We start from the raw sequence: 19,557 nt of genomic DNA on the forward strand, positions 1-19,557 counted from the left end.
TTTTCTGTTTTGCAGTAAATCAATTATGCATGTTCTCCTGTGGTGCATTCACAGTAATGAGTTACATAATCTTACTGTGTTGAAATCACAGCTGCAATGATTAATCAAATAATTGATTATTAACTGATTATTAAATTTATTGCAGACTATTGTAATAATTTCAAGTAATTTTTTAAGAAAAAATGTCCAAATTCTCTGATTCTAACTTCTCAAATGTGAATATTTTCTAGTTTCTGACCTTATCTTGGGCTTTGGGATACAGTCTGACATTTTTCATCATTTTGACATTTTATGAACCAAACAACGAACCAATTAATCAAGAAAATGATTGACAGATTAATTGATAACAGGTTTGGAGATTAACAGATTACATGTAATGGTTACAAGTAAAAAAGACTTAATCAGATTATAGAAACATTTAGTAAAACTGTGGATTATTGGTAAGATACTATAATGGAATTACACTTTCTTCTTTTAATACTTGCATATGAGTTAATAAAAAATAAATAATATTTTTGGCTAATTCTTTGGGGCCTAAACCTTAAAAGAAGATATATTTGCTGTCACATATTTAGTTGATCAGTTGGTGGAGCAACACCAAGCAGGCAGCTCTGCCAGAACCACTGATTTTTTGCAGGAAGTTTTTTTTTTAGCTTTCAAGAAGAAGAATGCCTGAAATGGCTTCTTAAACATAACATGTGTAAAGAAGACCGAGGCTGTGCAACTGCCAGACTGCAGTGTGTCACAACTAGTGTAAACCATGATGTGACGCTGAATGTGCATTTGCTTAAAGGCACAATGAAATGTAATTTTACTTCCTGTAATCTGATGTAATGAAGTATGAAACTGGATATTAAAATGGAACAAGGCTAGAATAGGGTTCATATTTGATCATGTCTTATTGGTAGTCACACTCTAATTACAATATGTATTCCAGTTCTTACTCATCCCTCACACAGATTCTTGTTCTTTACAAGTCTTTATTGTTAATGAATTTTAAATTTGGTTTGGGAGAGTAACAGTGAAAAGTGTACTGCTCTGGCTGTAGATTTAGGTACTGATGACACTGACTGATGATTCATGTGTTTCTGACACCCAAAACATGAATCAAAGTAATCCCTGACATCTCACTGCTTGCCATTGACAATGTTCAGGATATGGTATGACCGGTATTTAGTTGGGTGCAGTCTACAACCTCACCGCTAGATACCACTAAATCCTGCACACTGGTTCTGTAGGACTGGCCCTCTTGAATTCCTCATCTCACCCTCCCCTTCTTAGCATGTAGGAGAACCTACGGTTGCCGTGAAGCAAAACGTGAAAGGTGGTATCCAGTGTCAGTCTGGGCTTCTGTTAGACTCACCAGTGAGCCTCTAAATGCTTAACTCAGTAGAGACTGAGAACAATCTCCAAACTTCCGTTATTAAAACTGTGTGGAACCTGCACTGCAAAACCAGCCCAAAGTCTTTGGGGTGGCCCTTCATATTAGAGTGGTGATACAGTTGGGCAATCACACTACCTCAAATCATGATGCTACGATGGTAGAGGGCTCAGTGGTTCGATGACAGTCTACCATCGTGGTGGACGATGGCATCATCCATTGGCCTACCCCAGTTGCATGTCAAAGTCATGTGACTACCACTGAAGATAATGTGGAGAGAGCATTGTGTCCGGTAAGGCATGTTCTTTAAAAAATATAAGGCGCTTAGATTTGTTAGTGGCTGTTCTCACTGCCGTTCAAGCAAATATTCTGTATTTAGAAATCCCTGGTAAGGGGTGAGATCACCAATTGTCTGGTATCGTGAGACTAGGCAGCTGCAGACATATGGCGGGGCAACATGGTTGACTCCATGGAAGAGGACTGGCATCCTCTGTAGATATAAAGGGTGCTAGGGTAATGGAAACACAATGATTCTTATTTTCAGGTAATCATATTCCATTTCTGCCGAATTCTGCTAATAAATTCATGTAAATCTGATTGAAACTTTAATGGGTTGCATTGGCTGCTTTTTGTCTCCGAAATTTATTTAGACTTTCACTTTTCAAACATATACGTTTTCCCCCAGTTGTTTCATGAATTATGAGCCCTTGGTGTTTGAGTTTGCTGCCATCAGCGACGCCGGAAAATCATCAAGGCATCAGCATTTACTTGTTTGTCCCTTAAACCCAAAGTCCATGATTGCTCCTTCATAAATGCAAAGCACACATATAAACACAGCCCTGCGCTTGCTTTCAATCATATGCCCCTCTGTTTGAAATAGCACATCTGGGAATACACAACAGCCAGCTGCCTTAAGGCTAGCCAGCGGACAGCCCAGAAATCAGGTTGAAATATTAATGTAATCATTAAACATTTATGGATGTTTTCTGTTGGACTCTATTGTGCTTAACGTAATTTTAGGTGTGAAACTAGCCTCGCTCATCATCAAATCATCATGGCTGAGGAAAAAAAGTCTGCAGCTGTCTTGTTTTTTTGCTTTGTTTTTTTCTTGAGGTCTCAAAGCTGTCTCCATTTCTGCCTCACTCATATCAGGCTCATGTTTTCTCCCTCTATATAACACCACTGTCTGCTATCTCTCTCTCTCTTGCTAAAGACTTGTATCTGGGGGAAAACATGCCTCCCGCTGAGTTGCGCATGTCAGTAAAACAGTCGGACTGGAAACCATCATCTCTGCTTACACTCCTTGAATAAACAGATGAAGAGCTGAGATACAATGACCAGATCAGGGAAGATGTGAAAAATCAGGACTTCTTGCTTTATTTTATCAAGTCTATCCCGGGAAGACAACAGATGGGCCCTGATTTGAATTCTGATCCATCAGTCTGTGTTCACTTTGGCCGCAGGGGCTGTTGTTGCCATGCCAATGCCAAGTAGCCCTAATTAGCCCACTCACTTGCTACCTTGCAGATATGTTCGGCAGGCAATAAGGGCAGCACGGTGATTGCTCCAATGGTAGCCAGATTGGGACAATTAAACATGTACTATCTGGCAGGTGCTATGCAAACACAAACAGCGGAGGAGTGGCCAAAGTCCTGAGAGGAAGGATGCTGCCATTAGTATTGTCATGGCCACCGTTTTCTACCTGAGCTCTTTAATGAGGGCAAACAAACTTATGGGTAGATAGCTCAGAGGAAAAGAGAAAGAAATATGAGCTAAAGGCAGAAAAGATCTGAGTTGTCCCTACATGCTGGAGTTTTACCTACTTGTTACAGGCAGCACAGCAAAGATAAAGATATCAAAGGAAAGAGAGACGGAGTGAAAAATTACGAGGAGAGTGTTAAATCTGCTTTGTGAGTCCAATTAGTCAAGCGCAGAGGTGTAAAACGACAAAAAGAAGAGAGAGAGGGGGAGAAGACAGTTTCAGAGAGGGAAGGAGGAGGGGGAGGGAGCGATGGATGAGTAGGAAGGGCTACTGGAGGCAGATACAGAGAGAGGAGGCAGGAAGCAGGACAGAGAGACAGACCGACAGAAAAAGAAGCACAGCGGAGAGAAGAGAGGGGGAGGCAGAGCAGCAGCGTCAGTATCTCGTGGCTGCATGCTTTCTACCAGACAAATTTCCATCCTGAAGGGACTCGTGGTGGAAGATCCTTGAATAATGGACTACTAAGCTAAACCTCAGCCACTCCGGCTTATCACCTGTGGACACCACGCTACCTCTAGGGATTGAAATTACAAAGACCTACAGGGATGGAAAGCACTCCGAAAGACCCGAGGATCACTGAGGACTGGTCTTTGTCTCGAGGTAAACTAACACACGCCACAGTCACTGTTATCTGTGTTCTGACAGCAAGGCAATGTGAATGTGTCGCACGAAGGCTCTGTAAAACCAACACATTTAGCTCTAGATAAACACACACAGCACGCTGACATGCTGTTGAGCTTGTGAGTCACGATTTTCAAGCAGCGATTATTTGGAGTGGAGAATAATTAGACAAAATGAGTGGCTTTCAGACAGCAAGGAACATGGGTCTTCAAATGCTATGATGAGTTCACTGCCTCCCAAAGAGACCGGTTGTCTGGTTGTAGGAAGGCTCATCCAGAAGTAATCAGGCCAAAGACGGAACTTGTTCAAAGTTGTCGTAAGAGTGAGGTCATCCAGAGGACAGATATTTCGTGTACGTAAATGAAAACACAACTAAGAGAAATGATGAGCCTCACAAAAAGTGCATTAATTCATCAAGTTGAGATAAAAAGCAATTTTGCACCTTTTGTGCAGTTGAAAAGAAGACTATAAGGACTACACACTGAGAGAGAACTCAGAATAAGAACAATAAAGCTGAAGGAAAATGTTCCTTTATCACAAGAGACTATTAGGGATGCATCTTCTGGTCAAAAATTGGTCAGAAAATATTAAATAGGAATGATAAAACGTTTCCAGAACCCAAGGTGACATTGCCAAATTGCTCGTTTTGTCCATCCAAAACGCAAAGATATTCAATTTACAATGAACAGAGAAGTGGGACAAATCCTCACATTTGAGAAGCTTAAATCAATGACTGCTTGGCATTTTTGCTTAATAAATGACAAATGACTGACTCATGGATTAACCAACCCTCTGACGCTTTCCTCAGACCTGGGCATCCCTGCAGAGATATACTTTATGTAACTGCAGCCCAAGGCAGCTCTGGAACCTGGGCCTTTCGCCAGAACATGGTAGGCGTGTTGACAGTGGTAGGTGTTCCATCACATTGGATGTGATTGGCTGATTGGGTTTAGGTACAAGTTTTGCGTGGTTAAGGTTAAGGTAAGCCTACGTCTGTCAACATGTCCCACACTCAATGTTTCTGTATGGCTAAAATAAACTGTAGCATTTTTCCAGGACAGAAAACAAGAAACATGGATATCAAAAAACAATGTGTTACAATTAATCAGTTAATGGGTTGTTAATTGATTACTAAATAAATCCCCAACTATTACCATATAGTACTTTTTTTATGACAAAAATGTCAAAATACTTTGAATTCAGCTCTTTACTCCTTTAAACAGTAAACTGAATATCTTTGGCTTTTGGGAAAACAACAGACCATACAACAGACGAAACAACCAATCAGTTAATTGAAGAAAAAAATCGACAGATCAGTCGAAAATAATTGTTTGGTTTTGTTTATTCATACTTAAATGTATGGCTGAACAACTTCAGTTAATGACTAAATTCAATTCAAATAGCAGACACAGGACCAAGGACCCAAATAAATACAGATGTGCGTATCATATCTAGAGTAACTTCCATCCATAATTTATTCTTAGATTATAAAGCATTCCTTCCTCTGGGTACCAATTTTGACCAAAACAATATTTTTGATACTTTATTTTGAGAGATATAAATATAAATGTCTGAAAAAATGTTTGTTTAACAAAAAGAGCTAAAGTTCTCAAATATTAAATGTCTAAACATCTGCACCCTTACAAGAAGATATTGCCTAAACAGAAGTAGCCTGGCATTGGCAAAATTTTGATCTAAATCAGAACTATCTGTCCATCTAAAAATAGGTAATAATACTATGAACCCATCAAGTTTCTGAATGCTAGCTTTCAGGTCTTGACAGCCCTTGCTACTTATGCTCTAAATATTTTCCTATTTAAAATCTTAAGACAATCTAGCTGAGCCCTGAACTAAGAACTGACTGAGACAGTGTGTGGCCAGTTGTTGTGACAGTCAGTCAGCATATCATCTCATACACTCAGACAGTCTGCAGAGTACCAGTTCACAGTTTTCAGAGCTTGTTTGCTGAACGCCACATGACGAGAACCATCAAAGACAAAAGCCAAGGCATCAAAAACTGATTAAGTACACATTCAGCACAGGCACAAACATGAGCACAAATACACACAAGGACAGGCGTCCAATTAGCACGGAAAGAGCAAGCTATCTGTCAAGAGATGATAAATGAGTGGAAATTAAGTGGGGGCTGTGTGATGCAACATGCAGGCTAGGGGGAAACAAATGGCTTTTACACTATTTGACAGAAATCTTCCATCCTTTCCTTTTGCAGGTTAAAAGACGGAATGTGACTGAGGAAGAATGAAGGGAAGATGATGATGGTGATGAAGGGATGTGACATCAGTCTTTGCATCAATCAATTTCTCTCTCGCTGCTTGTGAAGGATAAAGCAGGAGTAAGATGGCTGTGATTGTCCAAGTGTCAAGGGATCAGTCTCTTTGAGCTGTCTCCAAGGAGTCTACATGACGTACGTACAGGTCTCTGACCTCTGGTGCAACTCTGCCCTTCCTCTGATCAGAGGGAAGTGAAGGATTTGACTGAGTTGTGTCCAGAAAAACAGCCAAACAAGCTTGTTTTCTTGTATTACTTTTTCTTTCTTCCTTCACTATTCTCTGGAATATGAGGTGACAAACCTGACATGGTCTGACAGAGGGTGCTATGGACCATATCGGGATCTTCACCATCTCCAGAGAGACAAAGAGACGAGTGTGAAAGACATACAACACCTGAAAAGTGGAGAGCAGTGGAGAGAGCAGGATTGTTTAGGCACTGGAATCATTTTCAGGCGGGGATGAGACTGGAGGCAATGGTCCAAGCACAAAGGACAATGAAGAGACAGAGCTATGCATGAAAGAAAGCATTGATCTTAGTGCACCGCACTGATGTTGCAAACCACATGCCCCCCATTGAGGGGCGGGTGTGTGTTGCTTTCTGTGCTTCACAAAGAGACTATTCCTTTCGCCTGAGTGAAGCCAGTATCCCCAAAGCCAAAGCTTGCGGAAGACATTTCACTGTCCGTCAGATTTCGATATGTTGACAGAAAGAATGCAACGAATCAACTGGACGAGGTGAAGAAAGATCTCGTAAGGTCAGAGTACGATGGGATGGTTTGATATTCCTTGTGGCCGCTTCGATTGCTGCTGAGCTGGAGAGGACACTGCTGGGAGGGAGTGGTGAGTTTACGCCTGACATCACACCTGTACTCTGTTTTCTTCAGTCCAAACCATAAACCACATCTTCTAGTATTCTTACATTTGCTTCATTTAGGCTCAGCATGCAAACCAGGGCTCTCAAATGGCTTGTTTGCTGGACAGATTCTTCTAACTTCAGCACAGCTGTTCAGTTGCTACCTGAAGGGGGCGTGCTTTGGGACCGTTTCTGAAAATTATTAATTTGTTTGACACAGACCCCCCAAGGCATATGTCAGATAGAAAGGAGCTTTATGATTCTGCTTGACAGATTTCGTTTGAAGCATCCTTTACTTGTCTGCTCTTTGCCATAACATACCTTCTCTGCCATGCCACAACACAAACTGCAAATTAGTATGGTACTCACAACCCAACATTGACAACATAGAACTTGAACTTACCAATAATAGACTTCTGATTCTACAGTGAATAAAGTAGTATTTGGTGCCTTTTTTGTTGTATCTCTTTCAACTGACTCACAAGTACGTGCAGTGTGATTGACCCTTGCCATCTGAGGAACCTTCCTCTTAGATATGTTATTTACCATATCCTACACACTAAACAACAGCACATACACAAGTATATACTAGATTCATTATTGAATTTTGCCAGGGAATGACCTTCTCAGTCACAAGTCTTGTTATGCAATTAGGCTTCTGTATTCCTGAGGTTTCTAAGAAAAACAAATTAACGTCTAAAAAGAGCGTGTACTTTTCCAAGAGTTTCCCAAGAGTGTGGTTTCAAAATGAAATAAAATTAGTAAGTATCCTGATAAAGTACCTTTCATGTTTCCATTCAAGATGATGTTATCATTTTTTTCCCCTTGAAACCTCAGGGGGCTGTCTCAAACCTCATCCACAAAAACATTGACACGATTGTACTTCAGTGTTCTGAAGAAGACCCCTGAAAACCTGAAATCTCACGGATACTTTTTCACCATATTTCCCTTGCCACAGGTAAAAATTAGGCTAAAACAGACATGCTGAGCAGTTCTTTGGCAGATGATTTATTGTGCATGTGTGACGTCATGAAGTGCAGCTCAACACTTTTTTGATATTGTTATTTATTCTGGAGCAGCACTGTCAATAGAGGTGAAATTCATATTATCGGTGGCCCAATACCTCTCGTAACCCTAACCTTCAACTCATTGCCCTTTTATAGCTCATTCTTCCCCAAAAGCAAAAGGCAAGTGCCAGCTGCAGTTTGATTAAAAAAATGAGAACTATGAGACTTTAATATGCCTTAAAAATGCTTTTATTTAATAGACTTTTTTGTGCAAACTGTCCTCCAGGCCTCTTCCTCTCATCAGGATAATGCACACATCCCCAGTGCTGATCTCTGCAGCCACCATGAGCAACATGACGGTGCTTGACACTGCCGACCCCTATGACCTTGACATGACCTCCTCCGAGGCCATCTACCCCATCAGCTTCCAGGTAATTCTTCATCCTCATACACACAGCTCAGATGCCTTTTTCAATCAAATCAGTATGACATGATAACATGATATCTTCTTGCAAGTAGGTCAGAAAGAGATCTGGCTTTTCAGTAATATCTTGATATTTTTGGGATATTCCGCAATATGCAATTTATGTCTCGATATAAACATTTTCACCATAAATTCTCAAACTGTGCGAACATATGATGGTCTGGGTGATATGGACAAAATCAGGTATAAGTAGTACATTTCTGACAAAATACTTCACAACATTGCGACAATATTTTGGGGTGCAGGAGGTCCTCTGTTCAAATCCCGGAAGAGCCCCGAGATACATTACTTCCTCCCCAAACAAACAAAGTATCCACTAAACAACAGAACATATGAAGGACATCAAGACAAATACATTAAATTTTAAGCCCACAACCTTTTAAACATATTAACTATAGTGAAAATGTGACATGTAACAATGACTTTTTTGATTAATAATCATCAGTTATGTGGGTATAATGACTAAGTGGGTAATGGGAAATAACAGAACAGCTTGAACCGTCTGGTAAGTTAAGAAAGTTACATCACTGTAATACAGCCTTTAAAAGCAGGATAGATATAATATTGGTATATCATCCATTAATGAGTTGGAATTTGGATTTTGGGGACTAAAACATATGGTGTATTCCACATTATTAATATGCATTATCATGACTACAATGGCAATGAATGCCACACTAAATGCCACTATGTTCTTTGTGTTGGTAGGTTTCTCTGACAGGCTTCCTGCTTCTGGAGATAGTTTTGGGCCTGAGCTCTAACCTCACCGTGCTCGTCCTCTACTGCATGAAACAGAATCTCATCAGCTCCGTTTCCAACATCATCACCATGAACCTGCATGTGGTGGATGTGCTGGTGAGTCCTGACCTCCATTATCAGTTACTCTTTTTGGCCAACAGGGATTTATCATCCTGTGGTTGGATACTGAGACTTACGGTGTTTAAAAAAAAAAAAAAACCTCTCAGCACTGCTACCACTTCTGCAAATCCACCATTACGCTTTTAAATTTGGACTGTGTCAGTCAGTTGGCTGGGACTGGAAGTTGCATTCAGTTCATATGGAAGAATGTGCTTTCGGTTGCTCCTAAACGTTGAAGATTTGAATCATCAATCAGACCTCATTCCATCAGTTGACTCATTGCCCTCTGAAGCTCTCGGCTCCAGTCAGCTTAACTACTTTTTAAACCAGACACTGGGAGAACCTCCTCTACTGCCATCCACTGTTTGCCACAGCTTGGATTTTATTTTTGTAGCCCTGGCCACAAGTTCTTTTGCTTATAATAACATCAATGTCAACTGGCTGAGTGCTGAGGTGCTGGAATAAAGTGACATTGCTTTAGTAGGTACTATATTATCATCATGAATAGAGCCAATGACCAGACATAAGAAATAAAAACCATAACAGTAGTTTTCCCTTAAGCTTTTGATATGTACTGGAAACAAATGTAACATATTTGGGATGTGACCTGAATTTCTGTCTCTTTTCTAGGTGTGTGTATGCTGCATCCCACTGACAGCTGTGGTGGTTTTACTGCCTTTGGAGGCGGATACGGCCATGATCTGCTGTTTTCACGAGGCCTGCGTCTCCTTTGCGAGTGTAGCTACAGCTGCTAACGTCCTGGCCATCACTGTGGACCGCTACGACATCTCAGTGCGGCCAGCGAACCGTGTGCTTACAATGAGCAGAGCTGTAGCTCTACTGGGATCCATCTGGGCTCTATCCTTTTTTAGTTTCCTGGTTCCCTTCATGGAAGTGGGCTTCTTCATCAACTCTGGTTCTGACCTTGTGAACCAGACTGCAGTTGCTCAAACAAACGAGTACTACACAGAGCCGGGTCTGTACTACCACCTGCTGGCACAGATCCCTATATTCTTTTTTACAGCTGTGGTAATGCTAGTGACTTACTACAAGATCCTTCAGGCACTGAACATTCGCATTGGAACACGTTTTCAGCACAACCTACCTAAAAAGAAGCAAAAGAGCAAAAACACTATCTCTTTGAGCACTGCAACACAAGCAGAGTCGACTGATGCTTCACAGAGCAGCACAGGAGTCAGGGCAGGTGGGAATGCACCTTTGGGCATGCGAGCATCAGTATCAGTCATTATTGCCCTAAGACGAGCAGTAAAGCGTCATCGGGAGAGACGGGAGAGGCAGAAACGAGTCTTCAGGATGTCTCTCCTCATCATCTCCACGTTCCTCCTTTGCTGGACTCCAATAACTGTGCTCAACACCATCATCCTCAGCACTGGGCCCAGCGATTTAACTGTTCGCCTCCGCTTGGGCTTCCTGGTGATGGCTTATGGGACCACTATCTTTCACCCACTCCTCTACGCCTTCACTCGGCAGAAATTCCAAAAGGTTTTGAAAAGCAAGATGAAGAAGAGGGTGGTGTCTGTAGTAGAGGCCGACCCTACGCCAAACAATGTGGTCATCCATAACTCGTGGATTGATCCCAGGAGGAACAAGAAGGTCACCTTCGAGGACACGGAAGCCAGACAGAAGTGTCTCTGCTCGCAGGATGCCGAGTAATAGGATTAACACAAATGTAAATATGTCAGATATGTACAGTAAATGGGAACTGGTTACATTCCACTCAGAAAAGTGAAGTAACAGACTATGGCAGATCAATTTTAAAATCTGGCGCTTTAGAAGGAAATAGAGTTTTTTATGCAGTTCTAGCAAAAAAAAAAAAACATGAAAGCAATGTGACTATTAAGGGGAAATATATTACACATCTAAACAAGCTAAACAGATGAGTGCTCATTAACTGCTGGAGTACATCTTGGGCAGCTTATTAAAAGAATACTAAAATCATGACCTCAGAAAAAAGTTGTGTTCCCTGAGATCAGAGACATGGACATAAAGGAGGAGTTTCCTGAAATAAACATCCCGTGTAAAAAGGGAAACTACCAGCAGCTGAATATGTATGAGTTGAAGGACTGCATTTACAGTTGATTTTATTCCTCAGTAGAAAAAAATGTCTCAAAATAGGTGTCATAGGCACACAAAGAGGGTAATTTATTACTATTTATTGTGGAATGTCGTGGAGTGCACTCAAGGACAATTCAGTCATAACTCTGTATCTAGGCAGCAGTGTGTGTTGTTCTCTGGTTAATGTAAGATGAGACAAACGTCTATGTACAGACACAGAATACCTTGATATTGTTTGTCACCATTTGTAATAAACAACCAAAGGCACAATATGTGTCAGTATCCCTCTGCTCTCTTTAGCTTCTCCATGTGGAAACAGATACAGAGATAGGAGGCATCAGACCATGTGAAATGATGTTTGTCCTTCACTTTGCTCAGTGAGGTCACTTCTGTCTCTTGTGACATGTGAAGAACTGAGGGACAGGCTTTAAATCAGTTGCTCAAACTAAGGTAACTGTTTGCATTTTGTGCAAGAAAATCATTATTATTTTATAAGTATAAAAGGAAAGAAGTACAGATCATTACAGTTTAAGGACATCCTGTTTCTCCAACCAATACGATTCAGTGATTCCTCCAGGGCGGCTGCGTTGGGAGGGCGGCTGGAAATCAGTGACTTTTGCTCTGTGACTAAAGCAGAAACATAGCAACACAAGGCGAAACACAAACGCAGACTTTCAAAGTAAATTTTCAAAATAAAAGTCTCTGAATATGTCCATAAACATTCAAATGTTAAAAATTCACCACATAAAATTAAATATTTGGTGTCTCTCAAGGGGGGTGGTGGGGTCCCGTAGGAGGAAACAATTGTAGGGGAAACACTGCTGTTTACTTGTTTGAAACACAGATTTACCAATTCACCAAGACCTTAAACAGCCTGTGTTGTTTTAAGACAAGCTACTTGATATGGACAAATTTTAAAAAATGAAAGGATTGGCAGATCTGGCAAATTTGAACTGCCATTTTAATCTATCACACGCCTTGTTTTGCAATTAGTAAAGTAGGCAGTTGTTCTTTTCACAACCAAAAAAATGGAGGAACATAATCACAACACAAGACCAACTGAGGAGGGGGTGAATTTCTACGTCAAAGATGATAATGCTAAGGCTTCCTGCTGACTGAAATGAAACTTCCTTACAGTAATGGGACCATAAAACAACAAATGTGAAGTCATCTGTCACACAAATCGGGCAAAGCACATCAAATGAATGGAAAGTCAACTGTAAAACTTGGTTTAGGGTTAAGCTAGAGGGGCTGCATGTTAAAATTTGCACGGAGTTGCTTACAGCTGCTGGTATTTGCATTCGGTGCATATTTGGTTCAAGACATCGGTGTGCTAACGCGGTCACAATGACTATGCAAACATACTGATGTTAAGCAGGTACAATGTTAACAATGCTCACCACCACAGTTTAAAAGGTTAGCATGCTGACCTTTTGCAAAACAGTACTAAACACTAGGGGTGTAAATCAGAAGTTTCATCATGATGCGATATTATATTAATTACGTGGGCAACATAACAGTATTTGCTGATATCACAAAGTCTGCCAGTTGATATCAGATGATATATCTCCATTTAAAACATTCAGTTACATTTATGTCAACTCACAAAGAGAAATTAGATTATGATTCAACTATTGAAATCTTTCAGACATTTTTGACAGAGACATGGCATGGGAATTTCAAAATAAAGGCATGTCTTAAAGGTGATGATACAGATGGATATTTTTTCACTTTTCATCAATCATTTTAGATCACTGACAGTAGAATCTACAGATCAGTCTGGATCAATGTATCGTTACACCCCTACTTCAGGCACTGGACAAACTGAAATTTGAACCCAATGACAAAAAGTGAAAGTGATTACGGTGTATGCTGAGGGGTGTATGAATGTGTGATGAGCAAGGTTGGATTAGGATCCATCCTCTGAAGACCATGAATGTCTGTACAGAATTTCATTTCGATCCATTGTTGGGATATTTCAGTCTGGATCAAAGTGGTCCACTGACAAATCAATACTGCCATCCACAGAGCCCCAAACAAAAAGTAAACGCAAGTATGTCAATATAATTTTGTGCAATTCATATAATTTCTATACTGTGTATTTTATTGAAGATTTTTTTCAATTGAGGTCACCTCTGGGAAAAGGAAATAGCACAGGAATTGAGCCATTGTTCAGACAGCCCTCTTTAACTCCTACTAAAGTGGTTCCTAGATCCCACACAATGCACCATAACAAAACACAAAGCAGCATAGTCCACTTGAGAAATTGTTGGAATTGTTGGACAACAAGCAACTGGCACAGCAGCAGAGACTAGAAGCCGACACTGTAACACCTAGAAGAGTTTGTTGCTGTGCAGTGGAGAACACCGAGGACGTTGACCCCATTTGAAAGCTCTTGCAGCCCTGGAATTTGTGCGAGGCTGTATGTGTTTGTGTGTGTGTGTGTGTGTGTGTGTGTGTGTGTGTGTGTGTGTGTGTGTGTGTGTGTGTGTGTTATGAGAAGTGGTCACAGGCTAGCAGTCACAGGCTTCTGAAAACACTTGTCCTTGTGAACCCGCTCTGTCACGCTTAATGCCTTGTGATTAACTAAAGGTAGTATGGCAGATAACTGGTGGCGGTGACATGCAATGCATCAATCTCACTTTTCCTGTGCTGACACCAGAAGGTCACACAGTCCTCTGAACCGGTCCAGCCATTGTTACGCAACAATTCTGACCAAGAGACTGAGACCAAGTCTACAATGAAGACCTAAGAGAAAAGGATACCTGGGGTTGAACTAGGTATCATTACCTTCTACTACAACCACTATATAACATGACTCTACACAAACTGGGACATAAACTCTTTCAAGTAGTCTCTAAACATTTCATTTATAACATATCAAAAGGTTTAAGGAATACGAGCAGGGGAAGTATTAAAAAAATACTGAAATCGATCATGCCACAAAACATAGATTCATGCATGTCATCTTGTGTGATGTCCACACAAAGGGATCAGTGCTGTCTAGGGCTGAACGATTAATAGCATTTGTGATAATATCGCGATATGATAAAACGCGATTTTGTAATCGCAACATGTGCAATTACAATGTGGCCACGTAAAAAAAAAAGAAAGAAAAGTGATGTGAGAGGGAGAGAGAGAGAGAGAGAGGGAGAGAGAGAGAGAGAGAGAGAGAGAGAGAGAGAGAGAGAGAGAGAGAGAAGGACCACTCGACTGCATCAAGTTTTTATGCTGCACCTTAAGCTGTTGTGCAATGGCCTCTGGCTTGACGGAACAGTCAGAAAGTGACTTAACTGAGACTTTAGTCTTGAAGAGGAACAGCACATTAGCAGTGTGGAATTATTTCAGTTTTAAAAAGGAAGATGCTGCACAGCGTCAGGTGTTGTGCAGAACATGCCATGCTACTGTTGCTACTTCACGGGGCAACACTACAAACCTCTCCCAGCACTTAAAAAAACACCACAAAGCCATTTACGACAGTTGTATGGTTAAAATGCCGAGCACCAGTGCACCACACACGCTAAACCCAAGACAGGCATCATTGCCCGACATGTTTGAAAGTGTCACTCCATATGAGCGTAGTTCTAAACGGCACAGGGAAATCACTCGGGCAAAAAACGAATTCATTGCTAAAGATATGGTGCCTCTCAGCACAGTGACCAAGCCTGGGTTCACAGCATTGATAGTGAAGTGCAAAGAGCAAGTTGCACTGAGCATTTAAAATCTTTATTTTGCAGAATGTTTAAAAAGTGCATGCTATTAAACAGTGCCTTTTTTTTTCAATGACTTTGTGAGTTAAATACATAGAGGCAAAGCCAAAGATTTGTTGCTCTTATGTTTCTGTAATGAACTCTTGCATCTTATTGTAACATCTTTTAATTCTAACAAAGACACCCAGCCTATGGGAAATAACATTTTATACTAAATGTATCTAATATTGTGTTGGCCATATTAAAATAATTCATGACGTTTTGTTGGGGGAAAAAAGAGAATAAAATAATAATAAAAAAAAAAACACATATTAAATCGCAATCGCAATATTAGAGAAAAAAATCGCAATTAGATTATTTTCCCAAATCGTTCATCCCTAGTGCTGTCCACAATCATTCATGTTTTAAATGAGACATGGAGCTGGATGCAGTATAGTGAACGTGCAAAAGGAAATTCTTAACCCTTAAATTGATCAAAACTGCAAACAGTTGTTGGATTTAGCCCTAACATTGATACTAGGGTTGGACCGATGAAAACATTTCCAAACTGGTTTGATATTTAACCAAATACTGGACCAGTAATACAGAATTTTTCACCAGGTGCCGCATGCAATTTAGTGACTCTGAGTGAAACATAATGAGAGCCCATGAATTAGAAAGAAGATGCAAGTCGGTGAGTTTTCTGCAACACGTTCTGCTGTATAATAAAAGACTTGTTCAGAAATGAGGGGTTTAACTTTCTGTTCATTATTGCCAACATTCACATTCATGACTGTAATGCCAATCTAGCAGTCACAATTTTTTATTTTTTAGTGATATACAAGTTCAATTTCAAGTGCTATTTATGAATATTTGTACATTTATGCTAATCACTGCTAACATTTATATGGATTGGATTTGAAGCCTAATATAGTGATACTGATTTAAATTACTTTAGGAAGCAAAACAGTGGTACCAGAGTATGGTTAAGACGCACATTTGATCTCTTAGTACTTTTTACATGTTACAGAAAAGACTTTTATGAGTAATATAAGTTTGTCATATTTTCTGTGGTAATTTATGGTACTTCCAACCCTTTCTTACCTCACAAAATGCCTGCACTAAAAAAGGCTTTTTGGGTAAGATCATACTAGGTCATTTTCAAAACTTTCACTTAACATGATTCCTGAAGACTTTTTTTCTCTCATTCAGAACACACTGGATTTTATGTTGCAATTTGTATCAAGTTGACTCAATCTTGTGGGTAAGAAGCCTGGACTGTTCTTTATCTGATGTATCTCCATGTTGGGCAGGACATTAGACAGCAACATACGCTTCACACAGTCTTTATCAAATCTACCACTGTGTAACATCCCTTCCCCATAATCTCTCCAGTAGCAGAGTCAGGTGGGCTGCGTTCAACAATTTCTGTAACTTTACAAAACAGATACCCTGACAATCACGCCAATTTACTCAGCGCTTAGCCAGCTGTGCGGAGGTGTGAAGCTACAAAAGGTGTGAAGTTCTCTCTTAAGCTCTCTTTTTCATTCTTCGCACAACTACTTCTGTCACTTTTCATGTCTACAGACAACACAGTGAATGCCTCCATGACAGACTGTCCGCATCATATCATCCTGCATTCAAGACATACAACCTTGCTGGTTTCAAGCATACTGAATCTTCCAGTGTAATGTAGTGGGGCTATCAATTATGGAAAGAGGGTAGTTTGATTTAATAGACAACAAAGACATCGCTGCTAAAAATACTGTGATGTCTTTATTGGTTGGACTTTTTACCCACTAGCAGAGATTGGAATAACTGAGTACAAATATTTTGTTACTGTATGTATGTAGTTTTCTCACTTATCAGTACTTTACTTGAATATTTATTTTTCTGATAACTTTTTACTTTTTCTCCCTACATTTTAATGTAAATATTTGTGCTCTCTACTCCTTAGATTTTCAAAACAGGCTCATTATTTTAGTTTTAATGCAATACATTTAATGCAATTGATCAACTATTTTGAATCAATGCACGCTTGCCTTCTTGACATCAAGAGTGATTACAACCTAAATGGATGGGACAAAACATAGAAATGACAATTTTTTTGGTGTATCCATCAGTGCATATCAGACATGACAACAAAAACAACATAAAAGATGAAAAAGACGTAATGACAAAAAGGTGTAACAAAAAAAAAAAAAAAAAAAGAGGTAACAACAGAAAACTGACATAAGACAAAGAAGATACAAGAATAAAAATGATAACAAAACAAAAAAGACATACAGAAGACTTAAAACAATGTAAAAGATGTAATAACACATAACAGACGTAACCAGATGAAAAACAAAGTAAAAGACAAAGATGAAGCACAACGTAACAAGACACAAAATGCTTTAAAATACACAACAAGACAAAAAACACATTAATTACATAAAAGACATAAGAAGATGAAAAACTGACAAGACAAAGACTCAAGAAAAGGTGAACATTTAGTTCATTTAGCTTTGCACAGTATCAGTCAGTAGAATTGTCCATCAGAGGATGACTTTTTACTTTTATACTCTGAGTACATTTCAGATTAGTTTTTCACTTTTACTGCAGTAAGGAAGTTGAATTTGTACTTCTACTTTAACTAGAATCTTTTTTTACACTTTTTTTATTTCTGTTTTTACCTGCATGTAGTTTTGCCATGTTTGTCCACTAGCAGGATTACAAGATTAGCAGAAAAGTTGCACTGCTTTCCAAGACAACAAGTGCTCATGTCGTGGAACCTTTAACAGGAATTCACCAATATGAATCTACAGGCCACCTTTGTCCACTCTATGTCGAGTAACAAATACTGGCCAATATCATAAAAAATAACTTGGGTATAGTCCAGTGACGAAGCTACCTCAAAGCACATGAATTCTTGCAACTATTCTGTGAGCAACTACGGGAAGTAACAGCATTTGTCAGCTCACTGTCTTAGCCCACAAGTCCACCTTGTTGAGCCCCTCTGGCTCTGAACAAGCCCCCCTTGTAGAACTGAAGGCAGCAGCATCCAGCTCACAAGCTCACACAAGGTGTTTCATGCTGGGCTGGCTGCCAGCCAGTACAAGCAAATGAGTGGTCAGTGAGGAGAGCAGAATGCCACAGTATGCCAAAGACACCTACTCTAGTTATGTTTCTCTGGAACCCAAGAAACAAACCAGAGCTTCAACAACAGTGGATGTCTGATAGGTGGCCAGTAAGGTCACCAATGTTGCACTATGACTACAGGTTATGATCTGATGTTGGCTATTTATGAACTAAGTTGATTAGAGCTGCAACTATTCATTGATTATCAAATTAATTGACAACTATTTTGTTAAACGATTAATCGTTTTGAGTCATTTTTTAAGAAAAAAAAGTTCAGTTTCTCTGATTTCAGTTTCTGGTTTATTTGGTCCACTGTAAACTGAATCTAAATCTTTAGGTTGTGGACAAAACAAGACATTTGAGGACGTCACTTTGGGCTTTGGGAAACACTGATCAGCATCTTTCACTATTTTTTGACATTTTATGGACTAAACAACTAATCAATTAATCAAGAAAATAATCAACTTCTGAAATTAATCGTTAGTTGCAGCCCTAAAGTTGATACTAAGTTGAGCCAATGTAAAATTTAGGATTTAGCCAAATAATGGATCAGTGTTACCAAATTTTACCACTAGTTGTCACATGTGACTCAGCTACTCTGAATGGAACTTAATGACAGGCCATGAATTACAGTGAAGATGCAAGTCAGTGAGTTTTTCTACATGTTTCTACAAATGTTTCACAATAAAAGACGTGTTATTCAGGCAGTTAGCATAAAATCAAACTGATTTAAGCTTCCAACCAATCCAACCTTAGTTGACACAGTATATCAAAGGAGAAATCTGTAATATATTTACTATAACAAATCACAAAACGACTAAAATGTGTCATCAGAGATCAAGATCCTTTGAAATTTTCAATCCAGATCAGAATAACTGTTTTATGTCTGATTCAAATTAATAAGAGCTCAAATTAATACAGACTTTTTGACAAATGAGTAAGTATCCATTTATGATTCATAAAAAATAATTCATAGTATTATAGAAGGCACAGATGTTTATAACTGTTGTTAAATGTTAATGGAGTTTGGCAGCAGTGAGAAAGGCAGGTACTTAACTCATCATCCAGAGTGTTTTATTTCAGAGCAGCTGGCTTTTGTTTCCAGGATAACGGGCTTCACTTTACATTGACAGACAACTGACATAAACTGTTATAAGCAGCTGATTAACTTACAGTGGAGGACTCTTCCTCACTTGGTATTGTCAATTTACAAGATTTGCACACATCCTACGCTCCCGCAGCCTGCCTGAGCGTCCCTGAGTCTGGGGAGGAGGGGAAACAACTCACTGCAACCATAGATTGTATATTAAATAGGATTTATAAATCTATGGCTCCCAACTCGCTATTTGAAATGCTGTGCTCATTTTTGCACATGCAGTTGCTACATATTGCTCATTTAAGATTCAGTGCTATGA

General features: G+C 39.6%; 2 protein-coding genes across 2 annotated transcripts in view; one reads left to right on the forward strand and one right to left on the reverse strand.

Annotated features, from left to right (window-relative positions):
* The window catches only part of cog5 (component of oligomeric golgi complex 5), an 85,411-nt gene that overhangs the window by 51,387 nt on the left and 14,467 nt on the right, over positions 1-19,557 (reverse strand). The window lies entirely within an intron of this gene.
* Positions 6,204-11,217, forward strand: LOC146306491 (G-protein coupled receptor 22-like). Its single transcript, XM_084711327.1, has 4 exons — positions 6,204-6,895; positions 8,202-8,346; positions 9,108-9,254; positions 9,888-11,217. Exons 2-4 carry the CDS (start codon positions 8,224-8,226, stop codon positions 10,929-10,931), a joined length of 1,314 nt encoding a protein of 437 aa, XP_084567453.1. The 5' UTR covers positions 6,204-6,895; positions 8,202-8,223; the 3' UTR covers positions 10,932-11,217.

This window comes from Lutjanus erythropterus, chromosome 22, assembly GCF_056507025.1.
Source record: "Lutjanus erythropterus isolate fLutEry1 chromosome 22, fLutEry1.hap2, whole genome shotgun sequence".
Classification (NCBI taxonomy): Eukaryota; Metazoa; Chordata; class Actinopteri; order Lutjaniformes; family Lutjanidae; genus Lutjanus; species Lutjanus erythropterus.

Bases quoted from the DNA above. Each gene is read 5' to 3' on its own strand.
- LOC146306491 (XM_084711327.1), top strand. From the start codon at position 8,224: ATGCACACATCCCCAGTGCTGATCTCTGCAGCCACCATGAGCAACATG. The intron at 8,347-9,107 runs GTAATTCTTCAT...TTGTGTTGGTAG, and splicing joins TCTACCCCATCAGCTTCCAG to GTTTCTCTGACAGGCTTCCT. The intron at 9,255-9,887 runs GTGAGTCCTGAC...TCTCTTTTCTAG, and splicing joins TGCATGTGGTGGATGTGCTG to GTGTGTGTATGCTGCATCCC.